The 19,315-nt window shown below is 47.7% G+C and overlaps 1 protein-coding gene across 4 annotated transcripts in view; it reads right to left on the minus strand.

Moving 5' to 3' along the window:
• ITPR1 (inositol 1,4,5-trisphosphate receptor type 1) overlaps nucleotides 1-19,315 on the minus strand; it is a 159,909-nt gene that overhangs the window by 95,847 nt on the left and 44,747 nt on the right. For 3 of the 4 annotated variants that reach the window (XM_041425479.1, XM_041425477.1, XM_041425480.1), the window contains exons 4-19: nucleotides 18,007-18,122; nucleotides 14,456-14,542; nucleotides 13,589-13,747; nucleotides 12,650-12,748; nucleotides 12,068-12,151; nucleotides 11,839-11,985; nucleotides 10,529-10,624; nucleotides 9,339-9,383; nucleotides 6,348-6,499; nucleotides 5,378-5,477; nucleotides 4,776-4,936; nucleotides 3,903-4,044; nucleotides 3,248-3,406; nucleotides 2,507-2,679; nucleotides 2,137-2,256; nucleotides 861-1,055 (exon numbers count right to left, since the gene is read on the minus strand). In XM_041425479.1, coding sequence (XP_041281413.1) covers nucleotides 861-1,055; nucleotides 2,137-2,256; nucleotides 2,507-2,679; nucleotides 3,248-3,406; nucleotides 3,903-4,044; nucleotides 4,776-4,936; nucleotides 5,378-5,477; nucleotides 6,348-6,499; nucleotides 9,339-9,383; nucleotides 10,529-10,624; nucleotides 11,839-11,985; nucleotides 12,068-12,151; nucleotides 12,650-12,748; nucleotides 13,589-13,747; nucleotides 14,456-14,542; nucleotides 18,007-18,122 — 2,035 coding nt within the window. The remainder of the gene's footprint in view (nucleotides 1-860; nucleotides 1,056-2,136; nucleotides 2,257-2,506; nucleotides 2,680-3,247; nucleotides 3,407-3,902; nucleotides 4,045-4,775; nucleotides 4,937-5,377; nucleotides 5,478-6,347; nucleotides 6,500-9,338; nucleotides 9,384-10,528; nucleotides 10,625-11,838; nucleotides 11,986-12,067; nucleotides 12,152-12,649; nucleotides 12,749-13,588; nucleotides 13,748-14,455; nucleotides 14,543-18,006; nucleotides 18,123-19,315) is intronic. The other variant, XM_041425478.1, reaches the window with a different exon arrangement.

Below are 19,315 nucleotides of genomic sequence, written 5' to 3' on the forward strand. Positions count from 1 at the left end.
TGACCTTACACTATGCCAAGAACTCGGTGTCTTGTCAAGTCATCTGGAAACCTCACCCGTGTCAGAGCTGCCCAAAGCACGGCTGGGCTGTGCAAACAGCCCTGTACACCCTCCACAGCCAGCCTGGGGCACCAACACAGCTTCATGCTGCTGCTGCTGGCAATACAGGGCCACTGAAGGCTTGGGGAGAAAGCAGGACAGAGAACAGCAGTGACTTCTTGCAAACCAAAAGCAAAGCCATCCGCACACCCAAATCCTGCAACCCCCAAGTGCACAGGGAGCCCAGTGGGCACCTGCAGGGGATTTTCCAACACCCACCAACAGGAAACCAAGCACTAATTGCTTGGGAAATTCAACACACTCAAAGCCTGAACTAGTTTTTAAAAATCAGTTTAAACTGGCTCATGTCAACACCTGGACTCCTCACCACGAGCAACTTTGTGCTTTCAGCTCTCACTGCCGAGAGCCTTCACCCTCCTTCTCCGAAGGCTGTTTTGTGCATGAAACAGGAGCTTTGCTGCCCAAGCACACCCTGTGCAGCTGCCCAAGCACACCCAAGGAGCTCTGCTGCCCTAGCACACCCTGTGCAGCTGCCCAAGCACATCCAAGGAGCTCAGCTGCCCAAGCACACCCTGTGCAGCTGCCCAAGCACACCCAAGGAGCTCTGCTGCCCTAGCACACCCTGTGCAGCTGCCCAAGCACACCCAAGGAGCTCTGCTGCCCTAGCACACCCTGTGCAGCTGCCCTAGCACACCCTGTGCAGCTGCCCTAGCACACCCTGTGCAGCTGCCCAAGCACACCCAAGGAGCTCTGCTGCCCTAGCACAGCCTGGCCAGGCAGCCCTGCTGTGTGCTGTTAACCTGTAGTAGCTGAGCACGTCCCGATCCTCCTTCTGCCCCTCCTTGGCGTCCTGGGCCAGCTCCCGGATGCTCTTGCTGCGGATCTCCTTGTTGCTGTCCCTCCAGAACAGCCACACTTCCTCCTCGTCCTCTCCGACCTCCAAGGCATTTTCTCCACTCGACACCTCCTCAAATTCAAATCGTGAGAGCACCAGCCTGGGGGAGAAAGGGAGGTTACGTTCCAGACCCACATACATCCTTCACACCTCTCTTAAGACACTTGCTAAAATCTATCCTGCCCTTTCAGCAGTAGCATTTTACTACAGCAAATCGCTGGGGTGTATTATTAAAAGCATTAGATTATAAGCTTTCCATTCAGCCTTAAAAAGATGAACATTTCAGCTCCTTTCAAGTGAAGAAGATAAAGAAACAAGGAAATTAAAGACGCATAATAACGGACTTTCAAAACCTTCTTTAGAGGAGAACTGATTCAAAGATCATTCAACAGACCAGGAAAAGACATAGGAAAGAAAAAATTGATTCATTCTGTATCCCATAAATGCCAAGTGGATCAGAATTTCTTTCAGTTTATGTGATGAAGAAACTAGAAATAAATCAGCTGCCGATACCAAAAAGGTTTACAGCAAAGAAAATATCACCACCTGAAAAACCCCAAATTAAATACTCAAGGACAAACAAGTGATGTACCAATACTAAGAGTTCATGGAAATAAATACAGCCTTTATGATTTCATGACAAGAATTAAATGTGAAAGTCTACTCTCAGCCATTTGTGTTTTAAATACTACCTGCTTCCCTTTTGCAGTATTTAGATAATGGTTATATATCCTCTAGTACATATATTGAATAAAGCCATCTTTACCAAAGACAAATGGGATTTGGTGCCTGCTCTGAGGCCTCAGCAACGGCAGAGCAGAGCTGGAGACCCAAACCCCACCTCAGTGGGAGGAAAGGTGAGCAGGGCCAGAGCAGCTTCTGCTCTGCTGCCAGCTGAGCTCCCTCAGAGCTGGGGGAAGATCAGCCCAGGAGCCTGCACACCTCCCTGCAAAGTCTTTGTGCTTTGCATCTGACAGGAGAGATGGGAGGGATTTCTGCCTGTGGGGCTGGGGGTGCACCTGGCAGACACCTGCTGTCCCCAGCCCTGCTCCATGTTTGAAGAGGATCCCACACAATTAATTCCCTGCTTCCCTGGTACGTGCCAGCAGCGTGCTCAGCTTTGAGCCACCTTCCCCTTCTGCTTCACACCAGGAGAAGCATCTTGAGAGGCACGGACTTACTTGGTTTCAATGAGAATGTCTGCATTGGCGGGGTTCAGCACGGCCTTACAAATCAGCTCCTGTGTCACGGGAATAGACTTGTTCATGGAAACGCACAGATCCGAGAGGTAATCCAAAAACCTGTTGGAAAGCACGAGCCAAAAGGGTATCAATCACTGGTGAGATCTCAGCTGAAGCAATCTACATTTCAGGAAGCAAACATTCAGAACTCCACTCGAACAGCGCAGAGCAAGACTTGCTGCCCGAGGGGACGGCAGGGCGAGTGCCAGAACACAGCGAACTGGCTGTGCTTCCTCCTGAGCAAGCTGGCAGGTGCAGACTTTTCCCAGAAGGAGAAGGGTAATCACATATTCAGAAATGCAGCTCTCACCTGGGCTCCCTATTTTTCCTCACGAGACTCACAAAGGTGTCAATCTCAGCAGCTGTGATGTGCTTCTCCAGGAGCTTGCGGTTGTTATGGAGCAGGGCTGTGATGGTGTCCTCAGCCAAGACATCATAGCCAATCTGCTTCTGCATGAAGCCAAACTGCTTGGCAATGTATTCCTTCAAAACACACAGGCAAGGAGGAAGGGGGTGCAATTAGCCCTCAGAATTTGAAATAGTAACAGAAAACAGGTGGATGTTTGTCAATACCAACATTCCAAGGCGCAAACTGGGTTAGATTCAAATTGTTTGTTTGAAAGAAAGCAAACAATGACAGATGACCTTAACACCTCTATCCCTGCCCCCTCTGCTGGGCTAGACACAGTAGCAAGGCACTTATACCTATCTGACAGGACCTTGTTTTTAATACATGGCAACAAAAACTGAACAGCCTTAATTTACAGGGCAACTTTCAATGCAGCCTGCAGTCAGCAATAGTGAAGTCCTGTCATTCACCTGTGTGGGACAGTTAGAAATGCTGTTGTTTTCTTAAATCCCACTTCGAACCAGTGCTAATTACATTATAGTTTCTGACAGGTGAAAAATAGAATGAAAGTGAGCAATCCCAAAACCTCTTGCTGACTGTGCAGCCACAGCAGAGCAGGGATTACTTTATGGGATAAAGCTTTTTTTATCTGAGCAGAGGAACCACGCTGGTGCCACTGATGATGGCAGAGGTATTTCCAACCTGATTTTTCCTGTAGTCCTGCTGGGAGTGCCTGAGCACCCTGTAGCAGAGCCTGCAGATGTGCCTGAAGGGCGCGTGGCGCTGGTCCCCCAGCTCCTCCAGCCGCAGCATCGGCCCGTCCCCGCTGTCCGTGAAGGGTGCTTGCAACAGCTTGAAAATCTACAGATCCAGTAAAAAACACAGACACAGCCCCATGAGGCACTGCCTTCTCCTGCTCATAACTAGTGCCAAAGCTCTGTGCCTTTGTATTTCAAAAGGTACATCAGAAACATGCTGCAGTCACCACGGCTCTTGGCCATGGAGCAGCCCGGACATAAGATGCTCATCTCCTTCATTCAACACCATCTGCTGGAATTTTTAGTTCCAGCAATGGTGAGCCTACAGCCCACTGCCCAGAGCCTGCTGAAAGCTGGAAACTCACAGGACCTTTTGGCCCCAATAATTTGAGACCAAAGTTTCATAGAGCCACAGAGTGGCTTGGGTTGGAAGGGACCATGAAGATGACCTCGTTCCAACCCTCTGCCACATGCAGGGACACCTCCCACCAGGCCAGGCTGCCCCAAGCCCCATCCAGCCTGGCCAGGTTCTCTGTTACCAGGTTCTTTTTTCCAAGAACTCTTCTCACAGGCAGAGCTCAGAGAAAACCCCAGCCTACCTGCTTCAGAATGTTCTGCTCTCTCATCAGCTTTTGCCGTTCTCTGTTAGGTTTAGAAAACACCACCTCAAGCACGTCCTGGCCAGAATTAGTTCCACCAGTAACAAAGTAGACCAAATCCTCCAACAGTTTGGTAACAGATCTATGGAAAAGCCAGAAGCTGTTAACATGAGAATACAAATTCTCTGTGCTAAAAGAGCAGTGCCGGGGCAAGTTTACACAGATTTCCAAATGCTAAGTGAAAAACTAACACCAATTAGAGATTGGATAAAACTCAGAGGTTTGCACAGAACTTAAAATTAGAAACTAATGCTCCCCCATTACTGCAGCCTCACTGTCCAACAGCTAAACCAGAGCAGCAGCAAGGCAAGAAAATCACTTTAGGATAACTCTACACTTGCCAAGTTCTATTTGGCACTTCTTTCAATTGCCACAAACCATAAATCAGGTGATAATCTCTCCCAAGGCCAAATAAAAGGCACTGGCTATGGAAGCACACGGGCCCTGGTGTGACACAGCCACCCCTGTGCTCTTTTTGTGTGGCCCCATTTTCACAGACACAGCCAGAGGATTTGCTGCACATCACATGTTCAGTCCTCACAAGATGGATTAGGAATTCCCACACTCCATTTGCAGAGGTATGCTGGGGATTAGTCCCCCAAGCTCACAAACATTTCTCATGTTCTCACTTCACGGAGGACAAGGAGGGCTGGACAATCCAGGCCTGAGAACCTTCACTATGGACACAACAACATCAAATCCCATCAAGGAGGAAACCAAATCCCTCTTTATCATACTCTCATAAAACAGTCAAAGAACCAGTTACTGACTACAGGAAGCAGCATTATCTGATCCCAATTCTGGTTTCCTTACCTCCTTTCATTCTGGGTTATTGTTCCCTTTTCCAGCTTGCCAGCAATGGAACCTAAAACTTTGCTTGCATCATTGGCAAAATCCAAGTCCCGAACCTCTGCAGGCGAGACTGGCACTATAGCAAAAGCTTCTTTGTCCTCCTTCACTGGAGAGGTCCCAATCTGAAAGCCAGAGAAGCTTTATCAGCAAACCCCAAGGCAGGAAGAAAGCAGTGGCTCACACTCAGTGATAATGAAACAGAAAAGCCACACTGTGCTCAGGCAGCATGGGAGCACTGCTGAGCCCAAACTCTGAGAACACTCTGTGCAAACTCAAAGCTGTCCCTAAATTCAAAGGAGCAGCAGGTGAGATGGCAAAAAGTTGCTGTAGCCAGTGGAAAAAAATATCCTGCTCCTGATGACTGTTGTGGAGTAGAAACTGAACAGTGTAACTAGAAAAATACCAGGAAACAGAGCCATTAAGAGCAAATATTTTGCACAGGCACTGTTCATTACTGTCACATGCTCGGTTTGTGACAGGCACAGGGAGTGAAACTCCTGCCAACACCGCTTTTGTGGAAGTACAGGAACCAAAGGATGTGCTTACACAGTCACAGAACTTACTTTCAGCATCACAGGTTTCTCCTCCTCTTTATCAATAGGGATGTTGGTGCTGTGGACCCAGGTGTTGGTGCAGAGGTGCCTGAGCCTCACGTAGGAGTTCCTGAAAGAAAGTCAGGAGTGCCCCAGCATGAGTCAGCCTCCCAGCTGGGAAGTCTTTGCATTGCTGGGATTTTGAGATGCTGGCAGGAACAAATGGAAAAGAAGTGTCATCTCTGTCCACACTGCATACCACAACTGGAACAACATTCTTAATGCCTTAGCTCACTCTGTGAATTCACCTGAGGAAGGTTTCTCCTGTAGTGAAAGAGATTCTGCTCCAGAACAGAACCACAGCCACTCTGAGCTGCTGTAACAAGCTGAACCTCTTTCCATCCTCACCTTCCCACTGCTGTGAGCTGCCAGCTTCTCCCCTTACCTCTGGGGTTTTCAGCCCAGAACTCCCTGATACTCCAAAATATGGGTACCTGATGATCCAGGGAGTTGCTGAATAGAAGGAACAGAATTGCTGTGCTCTCCCAGTGGGAACAGCAGCAAAGAGCTGTGTGCAGAGCGTGGCACTTGGAAGGGTGCAGCAGCTTTTCAACAGCATGAGGTGCCACATGAACAGTAAAGAACACACAAATAACAGAAAATCCAGTGCTAAATAGTTGGTGTTACATCCTAACCCAATACAGACAGGTCACAGGAATGAATGCCTTGATAGGACACCCAAGGCTTTTAGTCCCAGATCATTCCTGGCAAGGAAGTCACTTAGAAAGTCACTTAGTCTCAATTTTCCTATCTGCAAAATGGTGTTCTCTTACTTATACCTCAATTGTAAAGCACTCAGGCCAAGCTTCAGGCATTTTCTCATTATTTCTACATTCATTAGAGGAGGAACCTGATTCCAGAGGATAAAAGGAAGACAGTCTGGGGCAGCTTGACTTGAAAAACCCACAAAAACCCCCGAGCTGTGCAGAGGCCACTGTACCTGGGGACCAGGCTGTCTCCCCCTCGCAGGGTGGTGGGGTCCAGCTCGAAGATGGAGGAGATGTCATTGCCCTCAGGCACGGACACCAGGGAATAGGCCATCTTCTCCTGGGGCCCCCGGCCCCGCCGCGCCGCCTCCTGCTCGGGGTCCAGCTGTGGAGAAAGGCCACGGCCTCAGGGGAGCCCTGAGAGCCCCCCACAGCCCCAGACACACGGGGGGCACTCTGGGCCAGGGGAATGGCTGCAGGACACCCAGCTGCTCTGGCCAAGCACGCCTTGCTTCCCCTGGGTACGTCCTGAGTGCCAGCACAGCAACTCCCCCTCCACGCAGAGCTCACGTCTCACAGACGGTGCCAGAAGAGACAAACCCCCCCAGCCATTCACCCCACACACACTGGGAGCTCTGAGAACACACATCAGCTGAGATCCCCAATCCTGGCACTACCAGCTCTCCAAACATACCCCACACATTGCAATTATCCCTCTAACCACATAATTAATGAGCTGAAAACATAAAAACCCGGCCACGCCATGTACCAAACAAGCTCGCTGAGAAATAATCAGCTTCAGCAGCAAAAATGGGAGCCACATCCATCAATCCCAGGCAAGAGAAACAAAAAGCCAATCAAGGAGTTGGAAGCCCTGCTGCTCACACTGCAGCCTGTGCTGCTCTCAAGCACAAAAACATGTTCCAAAGGCCATGGCACCAGAATGATCTTTATTCCCAAGGTTCCAGCAAATCCCCAGCCTCCTCCAGCAAAGTAAAGATACATCAGTTGGATAAACCCTGGGGCTTCAGATGAAAGGACAAAAGGGTAGGAAAAAACCAAAGATGAACCGAGAAAACGGAACAACAACTTTCTCCAAATCCTTTCCTAGGGAACTCCCAGCTGTCACAAGTCCCTGAAGAAGCTGCTCACTCACTGTCCTGGCACACAGGAACCAGCTGTCCATGCACAACCACCTAAATCCTGGCTGCCATTCTCAAGGTGACCAAGAAAGCAATTTCTCAGCTTCTCTGTGATGGTGGCTCCCAAGGGAGTCAGCACTCAGGCACCTGCCTGTCACAGCCCTGCTGCAAGGCACTGCCATCCTGGAGCAGATGGGAAAGGTATCCAGTGCTGCTTGTGCCTCAGGATACTCCCAAGTTAACATATTTGCAGTCAATGAACTTGGCTGCAAAGCAGTGACATTTAAAGTCTGATTTTGTACATGGGAACAGGCAGTTATCTGTATGGAACAGAAATACACTTTGGGAGTGTGCCTTCAAGGGAAGGAGCAACTCTACACTCAGAGTCCATCTGGAGAGAAATTCTGGGAGAAACTCGCTCACTTGGAACGAATTCTCCGAATTTCAGCTGTCTCCTTCATCCCCCCCAGCAAGGGGAGGGAACACAGTGAGGGATACAGCTGCTCTGCTTGTCCTTTGGGAGACAACTGGTCACTTCTTCAAACTGGGGCAAAGCTGAACACGAGGAGTAAAGCAGAAAGCAGGAAACGGGGCAATTCAGGGAGCACTGAAATTCAACCCCAGGGGTGACACGAGCAGCTCCTTCTGCTGCTGGAAGGTGGAGCTGGCACCTCACCCATGCCCATGGAAACCCTTCCTGCACAGCCCTCTGAGGGACAAGGAGAAAGCAGCAACCAAAGCGGCGAGCTGTGCGCAGAAAGCCCGCAGACAGCTCGCGCTTGGATCACGCTGGAGTTCGGATAAAGTTGGATAAAGCAGCCCACACCCTCCTGTCAGCAGAGAATGACAAACGATGTGGCAATTTCCTGTCAGAGCTGAATTATGTGCTCCTGCTCCTGTTCTCGCTGGTCTATTTTTGCCATCTAGTGGTAAAGAGACAGAGCAGGGAAAAAGCAGAGAGCTGAGACAGTATGCGTGAGTTACCCATGCACATGTCAGCAGGACACATCACAGGGGCAAGGTGTCTACCTAAAGCCCCTCAACACTGATTGATTCTCAAAAAATTAACCCAATAAAACACCTCAGTTTTGGATTCCCCCCACACCCCAGGGAGCAGCTATGGGTGGGGTTTGTTCAGTTTTTTTACCATGTTTACTGCAGTCAAGCTGCCAAATGCCACCAAGAAGTAATCAGGAAAACAGCTCAATATCTGAGGGCGAGGGAAGCATTTTAATGGCCAGGCTATAATGAAAAATCCTTTTAGGAGGAAAAATGCACCCTGCAGGATTTCCAAGCATCACATCCATCTCTTAGGAACGGAAGGAATAGCTCTCTGTCATACCCAAATGGTGCAAATCCTCCATAATACAGGATAAATGGCCAAGAAAGCTGCATAAGCCTATGACCAAATCCAACTAAATAAATAAAATCCACAATGCAAAGTGCTGTTCCAGTTTTCTCTGTTTTCAACTCCTGAAGCAATGTTGGCTCCTTCTGACACCAAAGGGAAGCTTCTGTCAATACAGAGCACCACACACTCAATCTTTGACACAACAACATTTACTGACAACACACACTGGCTCCCACAGGAAAAGCAGGGGAATGGCACTGGAATCACCCTCCCCCTGCCATTCCTGCTGTTATCCTGCTTTCCTGAGACAAGGTACAATAACAGCAAATCTGCTGCTTAACCACAGAGGTCAGACAGGCACAGCACTGGGGGACATTCCCTCAGGGACAAGCCCCATCTGGTGTCACCTTGAGCAACTTATTTCCAGCCCACGGCAGGACAGAGCTCCAAGGAAGCAAAGGTTGAGGAAACAGGAAGACAGAAAAAGATGCCACAAAGGGAGGAGCTGAGGGGGGTTCAGGTGATGTGGTAATTCAGTTCCAAGTGGGTTGTTCTGCACTAAAGGTGTCAACACCCACTCCTTGGACAGGCCTTAAAAGCCTCCAGAGCATTGTCAGGTTTTTAGTTTCTTCACTAACAATGGGGCCAGCTGTGCCCTGGCCAGGGCAGCCCTGGGGCTGTGCCAAGCCCTCCTCAGCCAGGGGCAGGACCATACCCTTGCCTATACTTACTGAGGATTGACACTCCAGGTCATCTTCCTCATAGTCAGGGTTTACCTGATGGAACAGAATCACAGGCAGGTCAAAACTCCAGCACAGCTGCAAGGGGCAAACAGCCTGAGCATCACTGAACCTCGTGGTCACCAGTGCCCTGCACTGCTCCAGGCATGCAGAGCACACTGCCCACACCCAGCATGGCTCACCAGGCTGCAAATCAGCCAAATAACCTGCAAACATGCAGGGAGAGTTATCTCAGTCAGGAGAACCACTACAGGAGCAAGAGCAGAGAGTTAATCAGGTCATGCTTTCTTTTTGTTGTTTTAATTCCAAGTGGTATTTCCAGCTAGAAACTGGCTTGGAGAAATCTTTTAGAACAAACATTATTCTAACCAGAGATCAGGTGATAGAGAGTTAACCAGGTCATGCTTTCTTTTTGTTGTTTAAACTCCAAGTGGAATTTCCAGCTAGAATCTACTGGCTTGGAGAAATCTTTTAGAACAAACATTATTCTAACCAGAGATCAGGTGAGCAATCTCCTCTGGGATATTCTTGCATGATCTAAGAGCATGTTTTTATTTTGGCTGATTAGAAAACTCAAGATTTACTGGAAAAGCTCTACACTGGCTCACTACTGAAAAGGATTTGCAGTGTGCATGTGACAAAATGTTTCTGGTTGCCCAATCTGCTTATCAGAAGAATATAAAATGGGGTATTTAATCTGGACTTTTCTCTATCTGCAGTTCTTACAGACCGGTCTGAAGTCAGTGTTTTCATTTTATACTCAGCTCCACGATTCTGCTCAAAAATCAGTGATTCAAGAGAAATTACCAACACTTGAATTCATTTTCCCCCAAAGGCTTTCAGTCATTTACCATTTATTCATCAGTTAATAAAGTCCCATTGATTCCAGTGCCCACATGACAGGATACTATTTAGTGCCTATTCTTTGCAGGAGAAGTTCTTGACTCTCGAATTCACACAGAAAGTGTAATCAGCTCATGACTACCCCAAACCACGATATTCTCTCAGCTCTTCCATCTTATCCCCTACGTTTAGCATCTATTTCTGCACCAATCCAAATGACCACTCTCCTCCCCTCCCCGTGTCCAGCCTCAGGGTGGGAAACGACAGATTTTGAGCAGGTGCCGAAGGAGGAGAACACAGCGTGAGGGCAGGCAGAGGTGCCAGCCCAGCCCACGTACCTCTGCTGCCAGGTAGTGCCCCGTGGCCAGGTGCTTGAACCTGAAGAGGCTGTTCCAGTAGCCAGCTCCCCCCCGGCAGGGATCGTGCTGCACCACCTGCAGGGACAGGGACACGCCTGGAGAGCGGCACAGACCCCCCCCTTCCCAGCAGGACCTGCCTCGTTCCACGGGCAGGGAGGGCAAACGCAACCAGGGGCTGAGGAAAGACAAAGCCAGCTTCTATCTGTCACCAGGAGTGTGCAGGGAATGCTCTGAGCTGGCTGGGAATAGCTGCCCTCAGTTTGTAATGAATTAAGGAAGGGGCTCTCTATGTGCATGTGTTGCCAGGTCCTGAAACAAGCCCCTAGAGAAGGCCACAAATCCGTTACCCTACGGCTACAACTAAATTTTTGGCTGTTTAAAGTGGATGAGGGAAGACACCTGGAAATATTTCAAATGCAACGATGATGTACAAAAGAATTAATATTTATATGTACTGACAAAGTGGGGCAAGGAGGGCCTCCAACACCTGTAACCCCATACTGGCTACTCTGTGGGTTAGGGTTAACCTGATTCCTAAAGAAAATTCATCACAGCTGACCCTGTATCTTTCAGGGAAGAACTCTCAGCTGTTCAGGTAACTGCACACACATGGAGAGTTACCACAGACGGACTAAATGCCAAAATAACGCTAATTACAGGCAGACTTTCATTTGAAATACAGGAGAAGCTGAACATCACAGCAGATACTTCTGGAAAAGGAATATAAAAGCACCTATCCAGCATTACAATTTATTTTTTTGATTCTTATATGCACTTCATAATTGAATCAAATTTAAACATCATAAACCAATGCTAATAATATCAACAGATTGAGGCTATTTTCAGAAGCCACTGATGGCCAAGGTGTTAGTCACTCTGTTTAAAAGCCAAGTGAATTTAAAAAGCCACTTCAGACAGACTAGCAAGGGGCTGCAGCCTCCTATCAGATGAGGCCATACATAATCACATTATTCCACACCAAAAATAGAGCCTTCAGTACACTCAGCAGGACAGTGGAAATTATAAGCTGTTGTTAAACTTCAGTGACTGGTAAGAAAATGACCTCATGGATGTTTCTCTGTGCCCTTTTCCTCAACTGTAAAGCACCTGAACTTGAGAGCTCTGTGCTGAGAGCAGAGCTCCACCTGTGCACAGAAAGCACAGCAAGTGAAGGAATTCTGATTTCAACTTCTAACACCAGCAAAGTTCTACCTAAAGCGAGAAAGCCAGACAGAGTGTTTTAAACAGAAGGAAGAATTGTTCCTAGCAAGGCAGCCCCAGTTCCTCACCTCCACCTCCCACAGGGCTTTGGAGCTGGTGGCAGACGTGGCCGACTGCCTGCCCGTGGTCCTGAGGAACACGTGCTGCTTCTTCCTGTGCTCGTCACACGTCAGGAACTTCTCCTGCTCGGCGTGGAACAGCCTCACCACGTCCCCCTGCCAAAGGCAGGCAGCGGGGTCAGCAGGGGCCGTGCCCAGCAGGGCCCCAGCTGCAGACAGGCACAGCTCTGCCTCTCACCCCTTTCAGGATGTCGTCCTTGTTGTCGCTCCATTTCATGAAGAGCACGATTTTCCAGCTGGTGTTGCAGTTCACTGAGTTGACCTAGAAGGAGAATGAGACCATCAGTCCCACTGTCCTGTGCCTGCACAAGGTCCTGCCATGAGCAACTGTCTGATTTTAGACAGGCCTGGCTGCATTGCTCTGGAGAAGGAAAGTCTCTTCTGTGTCTGCTCCAGAACAAGTAATTGCAGAGCTGACTCGCTTGGAAGTCACTTGTTACACATCTGTGCTGTAGATTTAATTTTCTTCACAGCGACTAGTATGGGGCACATCACTGTGCCACAACTCCTGATTTTGAAGGAACAACTTGCTTTTAGCCAGTCATGCAAAAGAGATCAAACCCAAACCTCTGCCAGCACCCAAGTGAAAGTAGAATTGCAAAACTCATCTTGTAAGTCACTGATTACCAGAATAACCATTCCTAATAAGCAGTGCCACGGGTACCAACCAACATGCCCAATTCCAAACCATGTACAAATGGGTAAGCTGAAGCACACAGAGGTTTGTACAGCTGCTCCAGCTGTGCCAAAGTCCCCTCACCTCATTGCATCCTGGATTATCCACAAGCTGATGGCTACTGGCATGGAGAGGCTGGCCAGCATTGACAGGATTCAGGACTACTTTGTCTCCAATGACAACCTGCAGAGAAGTGCAGCATCAGACAAATTTGCACCCTGAGAAAGCTCTTTTTCTTCCTTTTTTATTTTTTTTTTTTTAATGGGAGCCATGGGAGGAAAACTTTTTTGCAGTCTGGAGAGATGCCAGTCTGAGTATTCCACCAAGATTCTGCTTTGTTCAGAATTTAGCTCACCAAACTCAGGGACTGAGGCAAAAACCCCTGTGCTACTGGACTCAGAGCCTTGCAGAAGAAGCAGACTGAGTTCTGGTACAGGTGGGGCTACAGGATAAATGATGGCTGATTGATAAATTCACTGTGTTTAGGCGCCAAATATACCTGGCCTGAACCCCAGAGAACACTGAAGCTCATGACCTCCTGGTTTTAGGAAGATTCCATACCCAAGTGACTCAGCTGTTGCAAAAGAAGGGATTAAAATGGCAATGCATTTAAAGATCCCCCATGAGCAGGAGCATTTCACTTCCTTATTACCTCACTCCTCACATCCAAAGTGATGACGAATTTTGATTCTAAGCTGACAACACTGAAAACCAAGATGCTAATTATTCCTTCCAAACCTCCTGAAGGAGCTCAACACTTCCTACCATTTTGAATTGAGCAGGAATTGTGCAAGGCCAGCCTAATTAGGTCCCTTATTCCCTCCAATGTTAGATCATTCCACGTTTCCAAAATACAAGTTACCATAGCAATTTTCCTCCCCCTCATGACAGCATAGCAAAAAGGTTGTTCCTGCATCATCATCACGCCCTGAGAGATCTGTGCATTGCATTAATTGCAAGACAGGCCTCCCAAGTGCAGGCTGTGCCCAGAGGAGGAGTGAGGAGCCTGCTCCCAGCACTTACACTGTCCCCGATGGAGCGCAGTTTGTAGAAGGGCTGGATGTAGAACCAGGAGCCTTCATTTCCAGCTTCATCCAAGGTCACCCTCATTGCATTCTTCTCTAGCAGAGCTGGAAGCCTCTTATTTACTGTTAAGTATTTGTTACTTTTTAAGTGAAGCAGCTAGAATAAGAATCAGAGTTCAGTTCTAAGAATGCTCCTCTTCCTCCCCTCAATAACCCGAGCGTGCACGAGACAACTGCAGTGCCACACAGGAGTGCAAAGTGAATTCTGTGCAAATGCTGATGGACTCAGGCACAGCTCCACTCACACTCAGACACAGAACAAAACACCTCCAGTTAACCCAGCTAGGACAAACACATGGAGATGCCCTCATCACTTTACAGCAAGCGGTTAAAAAAAAACCCTGGACCAAAACTTGTGAAATGCTGGGGACTAAGTGGCTCTTCCTGGTAAGAGGCAAAGCTGCTTTCCTCTTGTTTTGCCTGGCCTGTTCTAACTAAAAAATCTAAATATTTCTATTGATTTCCCTTCTCTGTGTCAGTTTATGACTTAAGTGTCAACATTTCACCGCGAGAGGATATTTGGTGTTGCACATGTGCCACCTCCCAACAACTCTAATGAGGGCTCTAACAAGGATTTCTGAAAGAAACAATCAATGGAGACCTCAAAGCCAATTAACCATAATAAAAAACTGATCTCATCACAGATGTAACACCCAGGCCCTGCTTCCCAGGATCCCACTTCAGAGCACTGTGAAACCTGGCAAAACTACAGACTCTTGATCATCAATTCCAGAAATCTGAAGTCCACTGAGCAGGGAATTTTCAACTAAATCCTCTCCAGCTTGCACAGATGTTCACAGCCTACCTGGATGACATTCCCATACTGGATGACTGTTCCCAGCAGTTTTCTGTTTTCAGTTTCATTCTGTTTCTTTTCCAAATCTGCTGCATGCTGAAATTAAAGGGGAACAGTTCAATTGCTGAGTGTTTTAGAAGAGGGGGTTTTACAAAACCTCCTTTTCTTCAAGATTATTTCAAAGGACTGGAAAAACAGCAAGCATCTGAAAGAGCCTAATTTCCTCTTTTTCCAGCTTCCAACAGTGTAATTTCCAATTCCCTTTTTCAACTGTTTGGGGAGATAGACACACATCATTTAAGTAACCCATAATTTGGGTACAATTGGACAAAATTCTGGAATAAAACATGAGATGAAAAGCTCAGACAAGACAGAAGGCAGATACCTACGGAGGGAAAGGTGAAAAAGGGATGGGAACAGCTCCAGCCAGGAATTCTATCTTCCTTTCTATTGACTTCTACACAAATTGAATGAAAGAACCTCAACTTTGATTCTTTATTTTCCTTTGCCAATACAGGCTCCAGCTGCCCTCCAGGCTGTGTTTCTCTGGAGACTCCAGTGCCCCTCCCTCAGCAGCAGGACCACAGGGAAGGCACACACCAATGTCCACTGCAGCCCTGCACTGCAGAGTTCCCCACTCCCCAAACCTGGGCTTGTGCTCCCTGAGGTGATGGAGCCTCTGTGCCACAGCTGAGCATTCCTGCACCACACCGACAGGGAAAGCAAAGGGGAAACCCTTAGCAAAATTGAATTATTACATGGACACAAAGCCCTGATTAATAATTAACAATGAGCCTCTTGCCACTGTTGTTTTAAAAGTGAGCTATTTGGACCAGGCTGTTTTTAAACAATTGCATTTGGTGAAGAACTTCTTCACTTCAGAGGAAAGATGATGTTTCGAATTAAAAACATAAATCTGTATTTGCTTTAACTGCTATCTGGAGAGCAATTTAAAATCGGATTTTTTAGGAGGTTGGGCATCAAGGATTATGGTTTGGTTCTCAGGTCTCAAGGACTGTGGTGGGTCCAGGTTTCTTTTGCAGAAGAAAAGTGCCCACAGTTGAGGAGAAGGACAAAGGAGCAGCTACTTGCACACTGTTCGAGAATTTCACCAGCTCCAGCTCACTCAAAACGTGCTGTTTTGTGAGGCTGTGCTAGGTAAGAAAACTGGCTTCTTACTCCAAGAGAACCTGAGATACAGCTGCTTTTTCAAATTTACTAAAATTCACTAATTTCAAAATACTAAAATACAGCTTCTTTGCTTGATTTGCAAGTATTCTGTCAAGAAAAGGTTTCTTAAGACACCAGAGCCCTCCAAAACAAGGGCAGCCACAGCCAGGACTGCCCTGTCACACTGGGTGCCACATTTATTATAAATAAATAAAAAATAAATAAAAACCAACTTTTTTCTGTGAAAGTACAACTAGGACTCAGGATGTGCTCCAAAAGCACTCCCCAGACCTGACAGTCACTCCAGGAGAATCACTTTTCTGGCCACTAGATGTCAGCTCCTCAAGCAGCTCGGATGCTGCGACCACAGAGAGACAAGTGTCCCAGATTTGAAATCCCTTAAATGGCATTAACTTAAAATAACCTGACCTCAGCATGGAGCGCTCCATGGCAGACAATAAATTCCACCAGCAGACAAACAGAAGCCAAAAAAGGCAAGTGATGATGATGAACACATCTTGCATCATCAGCTGTGCTGGAAATGCAATGCTCTGATAAAGAAATCTCATCCTGGGCAGAGCTCACAGCTGTGAGCACAGGGGTTCAGAGCACTCCATGTGCCAGCAAGGCAAAGGTGACACATGGACACACAGGACTGGCAGGAGGAAGTTCTCATACAGAGATGTCCATGGCACACAGTTATTTTTCAAGCCCTGGGTCACTGCAGACCTGATCCAGCCCATCAGAGTTCACGTCCAAGTGATGCAGATTGAATGAACCCCAATAAAACTGTAAGGCACTCAAACCCTTGCTCCAAATCAAGCAGGCCTTGGTGGCACATGTCTGTGCAAACACTACTGGGCTCAGGCTAATCCTGGAAAAATCTTATCCTGGAAAAATCTCATCCTGTATTTCCAGGACCCTGGCACAAAAGGGTCAAGTGTCAGATGAGCAGGGACAGTCCCAGACACCCACACTGGGATGTACTTAGGGAAGGGGAGCAACTCCACATTAGAATGTAATCCAGGGCAATGCCAAAGCCTTTTTCTTCTCCATGTTGCAGTATTTAGACCTAATTTCTGTGAAAACCCATGAACTCTCCCTTTTCCTGATGCACCAAGCAGCCAAGCCCAGAACCCCCATCACCCTAAACCTGCTGCCACAGCCTCCTTCCCTTCTCAACATGAGAAACACGGCCCAGGTGAGGGAGCTTTGTGCTACCAAAATAGCTTTGTCCCTGCCAAGCTGATACTTTTGGGTTATAAATACATTTCTTGAAGCAGAAGGAGTCCACCAGTGGGTCTTTGTGAAGTGCAGAGCGAGGCAGCCATATGGCAATCAGCAAGTGACACTCTCCTACGGGGCCATTTCGTATTCCAGGCTACAATGAGCTTAATATAGGCTCAAAGAACCTAAAAATATTTAGAATTGTAATTTTGACATGAAGTACTCCAGCTATGTAATTTTAACATAAACACTGAGTTTATTTAACTCTAAAGTCAACAGATGGTATTTAAGTTAAGTTGGCTTTTTTTTTATATAGGAGCTCTAAAAACAGCAATCAACTGCCTTACTGAGTTTTCAGCTGCTGAATGTCAACATTTTACCCACAAAATATTAAATACTGCAAGCTAATAAGGAAGGAGAGGCTGTCTGGCCTTATAATTACTCATAATTACCCATCAACCTTTCCATATACCAACAGCAGCAATGTTTGTTTGAGCAGTCCCAATAGATTGATCACACCAGCAGCTCCAGGTTCCCCACGCTGGGATGCAGGGCCTGACAATCCTCTGTGCAATTGTTTCAAGGATCCCTTTTTTATGCTTTTAGCACTGAAAATGCTCCCCTGGAGCACCATTATCTCTACCCCAGGTTGAAGACAAGAGCTCCCAGGGCTACTCCAGTATCATGGACACAGCACTGGGGGACACAGACCTTGAGCAGGAACAGGAGGGGGTTCTGTCCAATTTCTGTGACTCAGACAAAACCCAGGGAATGGCTGGAGCTGTGGCAGGGCAGGTTTAGGATCGATTTTAGGGAAAGGTTCTTCCCCCAGAGGGTGCTAGGCACTGCCCAGGCTCCCCAGGGAATGGGCACAGCCCTGAGGCTGCCAGAGCACTGTACAACACTCTTGGGGACAGGGTGGGATTGGGTGGTGTCCGTGCAGGGCCAGGAGCTGGGATGATCCCTGTGGATCCCTTCCAACTCAGCCTATTCTGTGACTTTGCCATAAATCAGAGGACTGAAGACTTGCAGTGAACATCTCCAAAGGAATCTGATTTATTTCTACGCGCACTTGGTGTCTCCTCCATCACTGTGCCAGGCTGGCTGGAAATCCTTGTTCAGAGCAGGCTGGGGGTGAGGAGGGCCTGCAGAGGGATACTCACGTGCAGTTTGTTGAGCAGCACAGCATCCGTGGTGCTGTTGGCTCCTGGCTTCGCTGCCTTCCAGAACTGCTTCTGCGCCGAGTAGCGGTTCATGGGACACAGCTTGAACAGGCAATCTAGAAAAACATGGAACAAACACAGCCATGCCTTCAGCCAGTCAAAATCATCTGGATTCTTGCTGCTAAGGCTCTCCAACTATTCCAGCGGCAAGGAAAGCTTTATAAACAAATTCCAAAAAGCTCTTGATCGGCCGAATGCTTTTCTGAGCAACAGGAATGTCGCCCCATGCATGATAAAAAGTAACTGCTACTGCCAACATCTGATGCAAGACCAGAAAATTTATAACTTGTCCCAGTCAAAAACAGTACCAGACTAAAATGGGAACACGTTCCAGTGCTTTCCCAGGCAAACAGACTTGGTTTCTGCACTTTCAGCTTGGAGTTTTTGTACTTCAGCAGGTAAACTCAGTCAGGCTGGGGGCTTTTTGCTTTGGATTTTTTCACTGCTGTTGTCAGTTTAGTTCTTAAATCAAATCCCTTCTATTACTGGGGAAAACTGGGCAAAACAAATATGAGAAACTCTTCACCTAATGAATTGGCAGCAGCATAAAATACCCTCAAACAACAGCCTGCCCAAGCACAGACATTCAAGGCATGGCTTTGAGGTAACATCAAACCCCTCAGGGCGTCAGGTTCTATACCCAGTGCAGCAACACAGTTTATTTAACATTCTGCCTGGCTGAAGTCAGGAATCACAGCTCATTAGTCTTATTAAAAATACATTTCTGTATCAGAGATGCTAACTTATCAGTAATAAACCCACATGAGCTGCAGTGACTGTTTCTCCTCCTGTCGTCGCTAAGCAACGGAACACGCAGAAAAATAAATTCAGCTATTCAAAGGCAGCGCCTAAAGTAGCAGCTCAGAAGTTCAAACAAAGTGCCAGAAGAGCCAGCAGGCTGTTCCCAGCCTCTTGGGCAGCAGAGTGGATGTCAGGCTTCAGGCTCCTCGTTCACACGGCCTCTCTCCAGGCTCCTGGTGTATCCCCACGGACAAGCACCACAATTTGGGAATCAGCAAGGTGAGGAGAAACCCACCTGGGGCTTATCCTCAGTGCCTGAAAAGCAGAGCTGCTTGTCCATGGATATTCTGGATGCACATCCACCAGAAAGGGAGACACCCCATGCTGGAGACCAGTCATGGCAGCTCTGCCAGAGGCTGAAGTTGCTGAAGTGGCTGAGACAGACCTTGGCAATTTGGACTCTGGATGCTGCTTGAGACGGACACCATCACTCTTCTCATTCTTGTCC

This window comes from Onychostruthus taczanowskii, unplaced genomic scaffold, assembly GCF_017590055.1.
Source record: "Onychostruthus taczanowskii isolate IOZ18803 unplaced genomic scaffold, ASM1759005v1 scaffold9, whole genome shotgun sequence".
Classification (NCBI taxonomy): Eukaryota; Metazoa; Chordata; class Aves; order Passeriformes; family Passeridae; genus Onychostruthus; species Onychostruthus taczanowskii.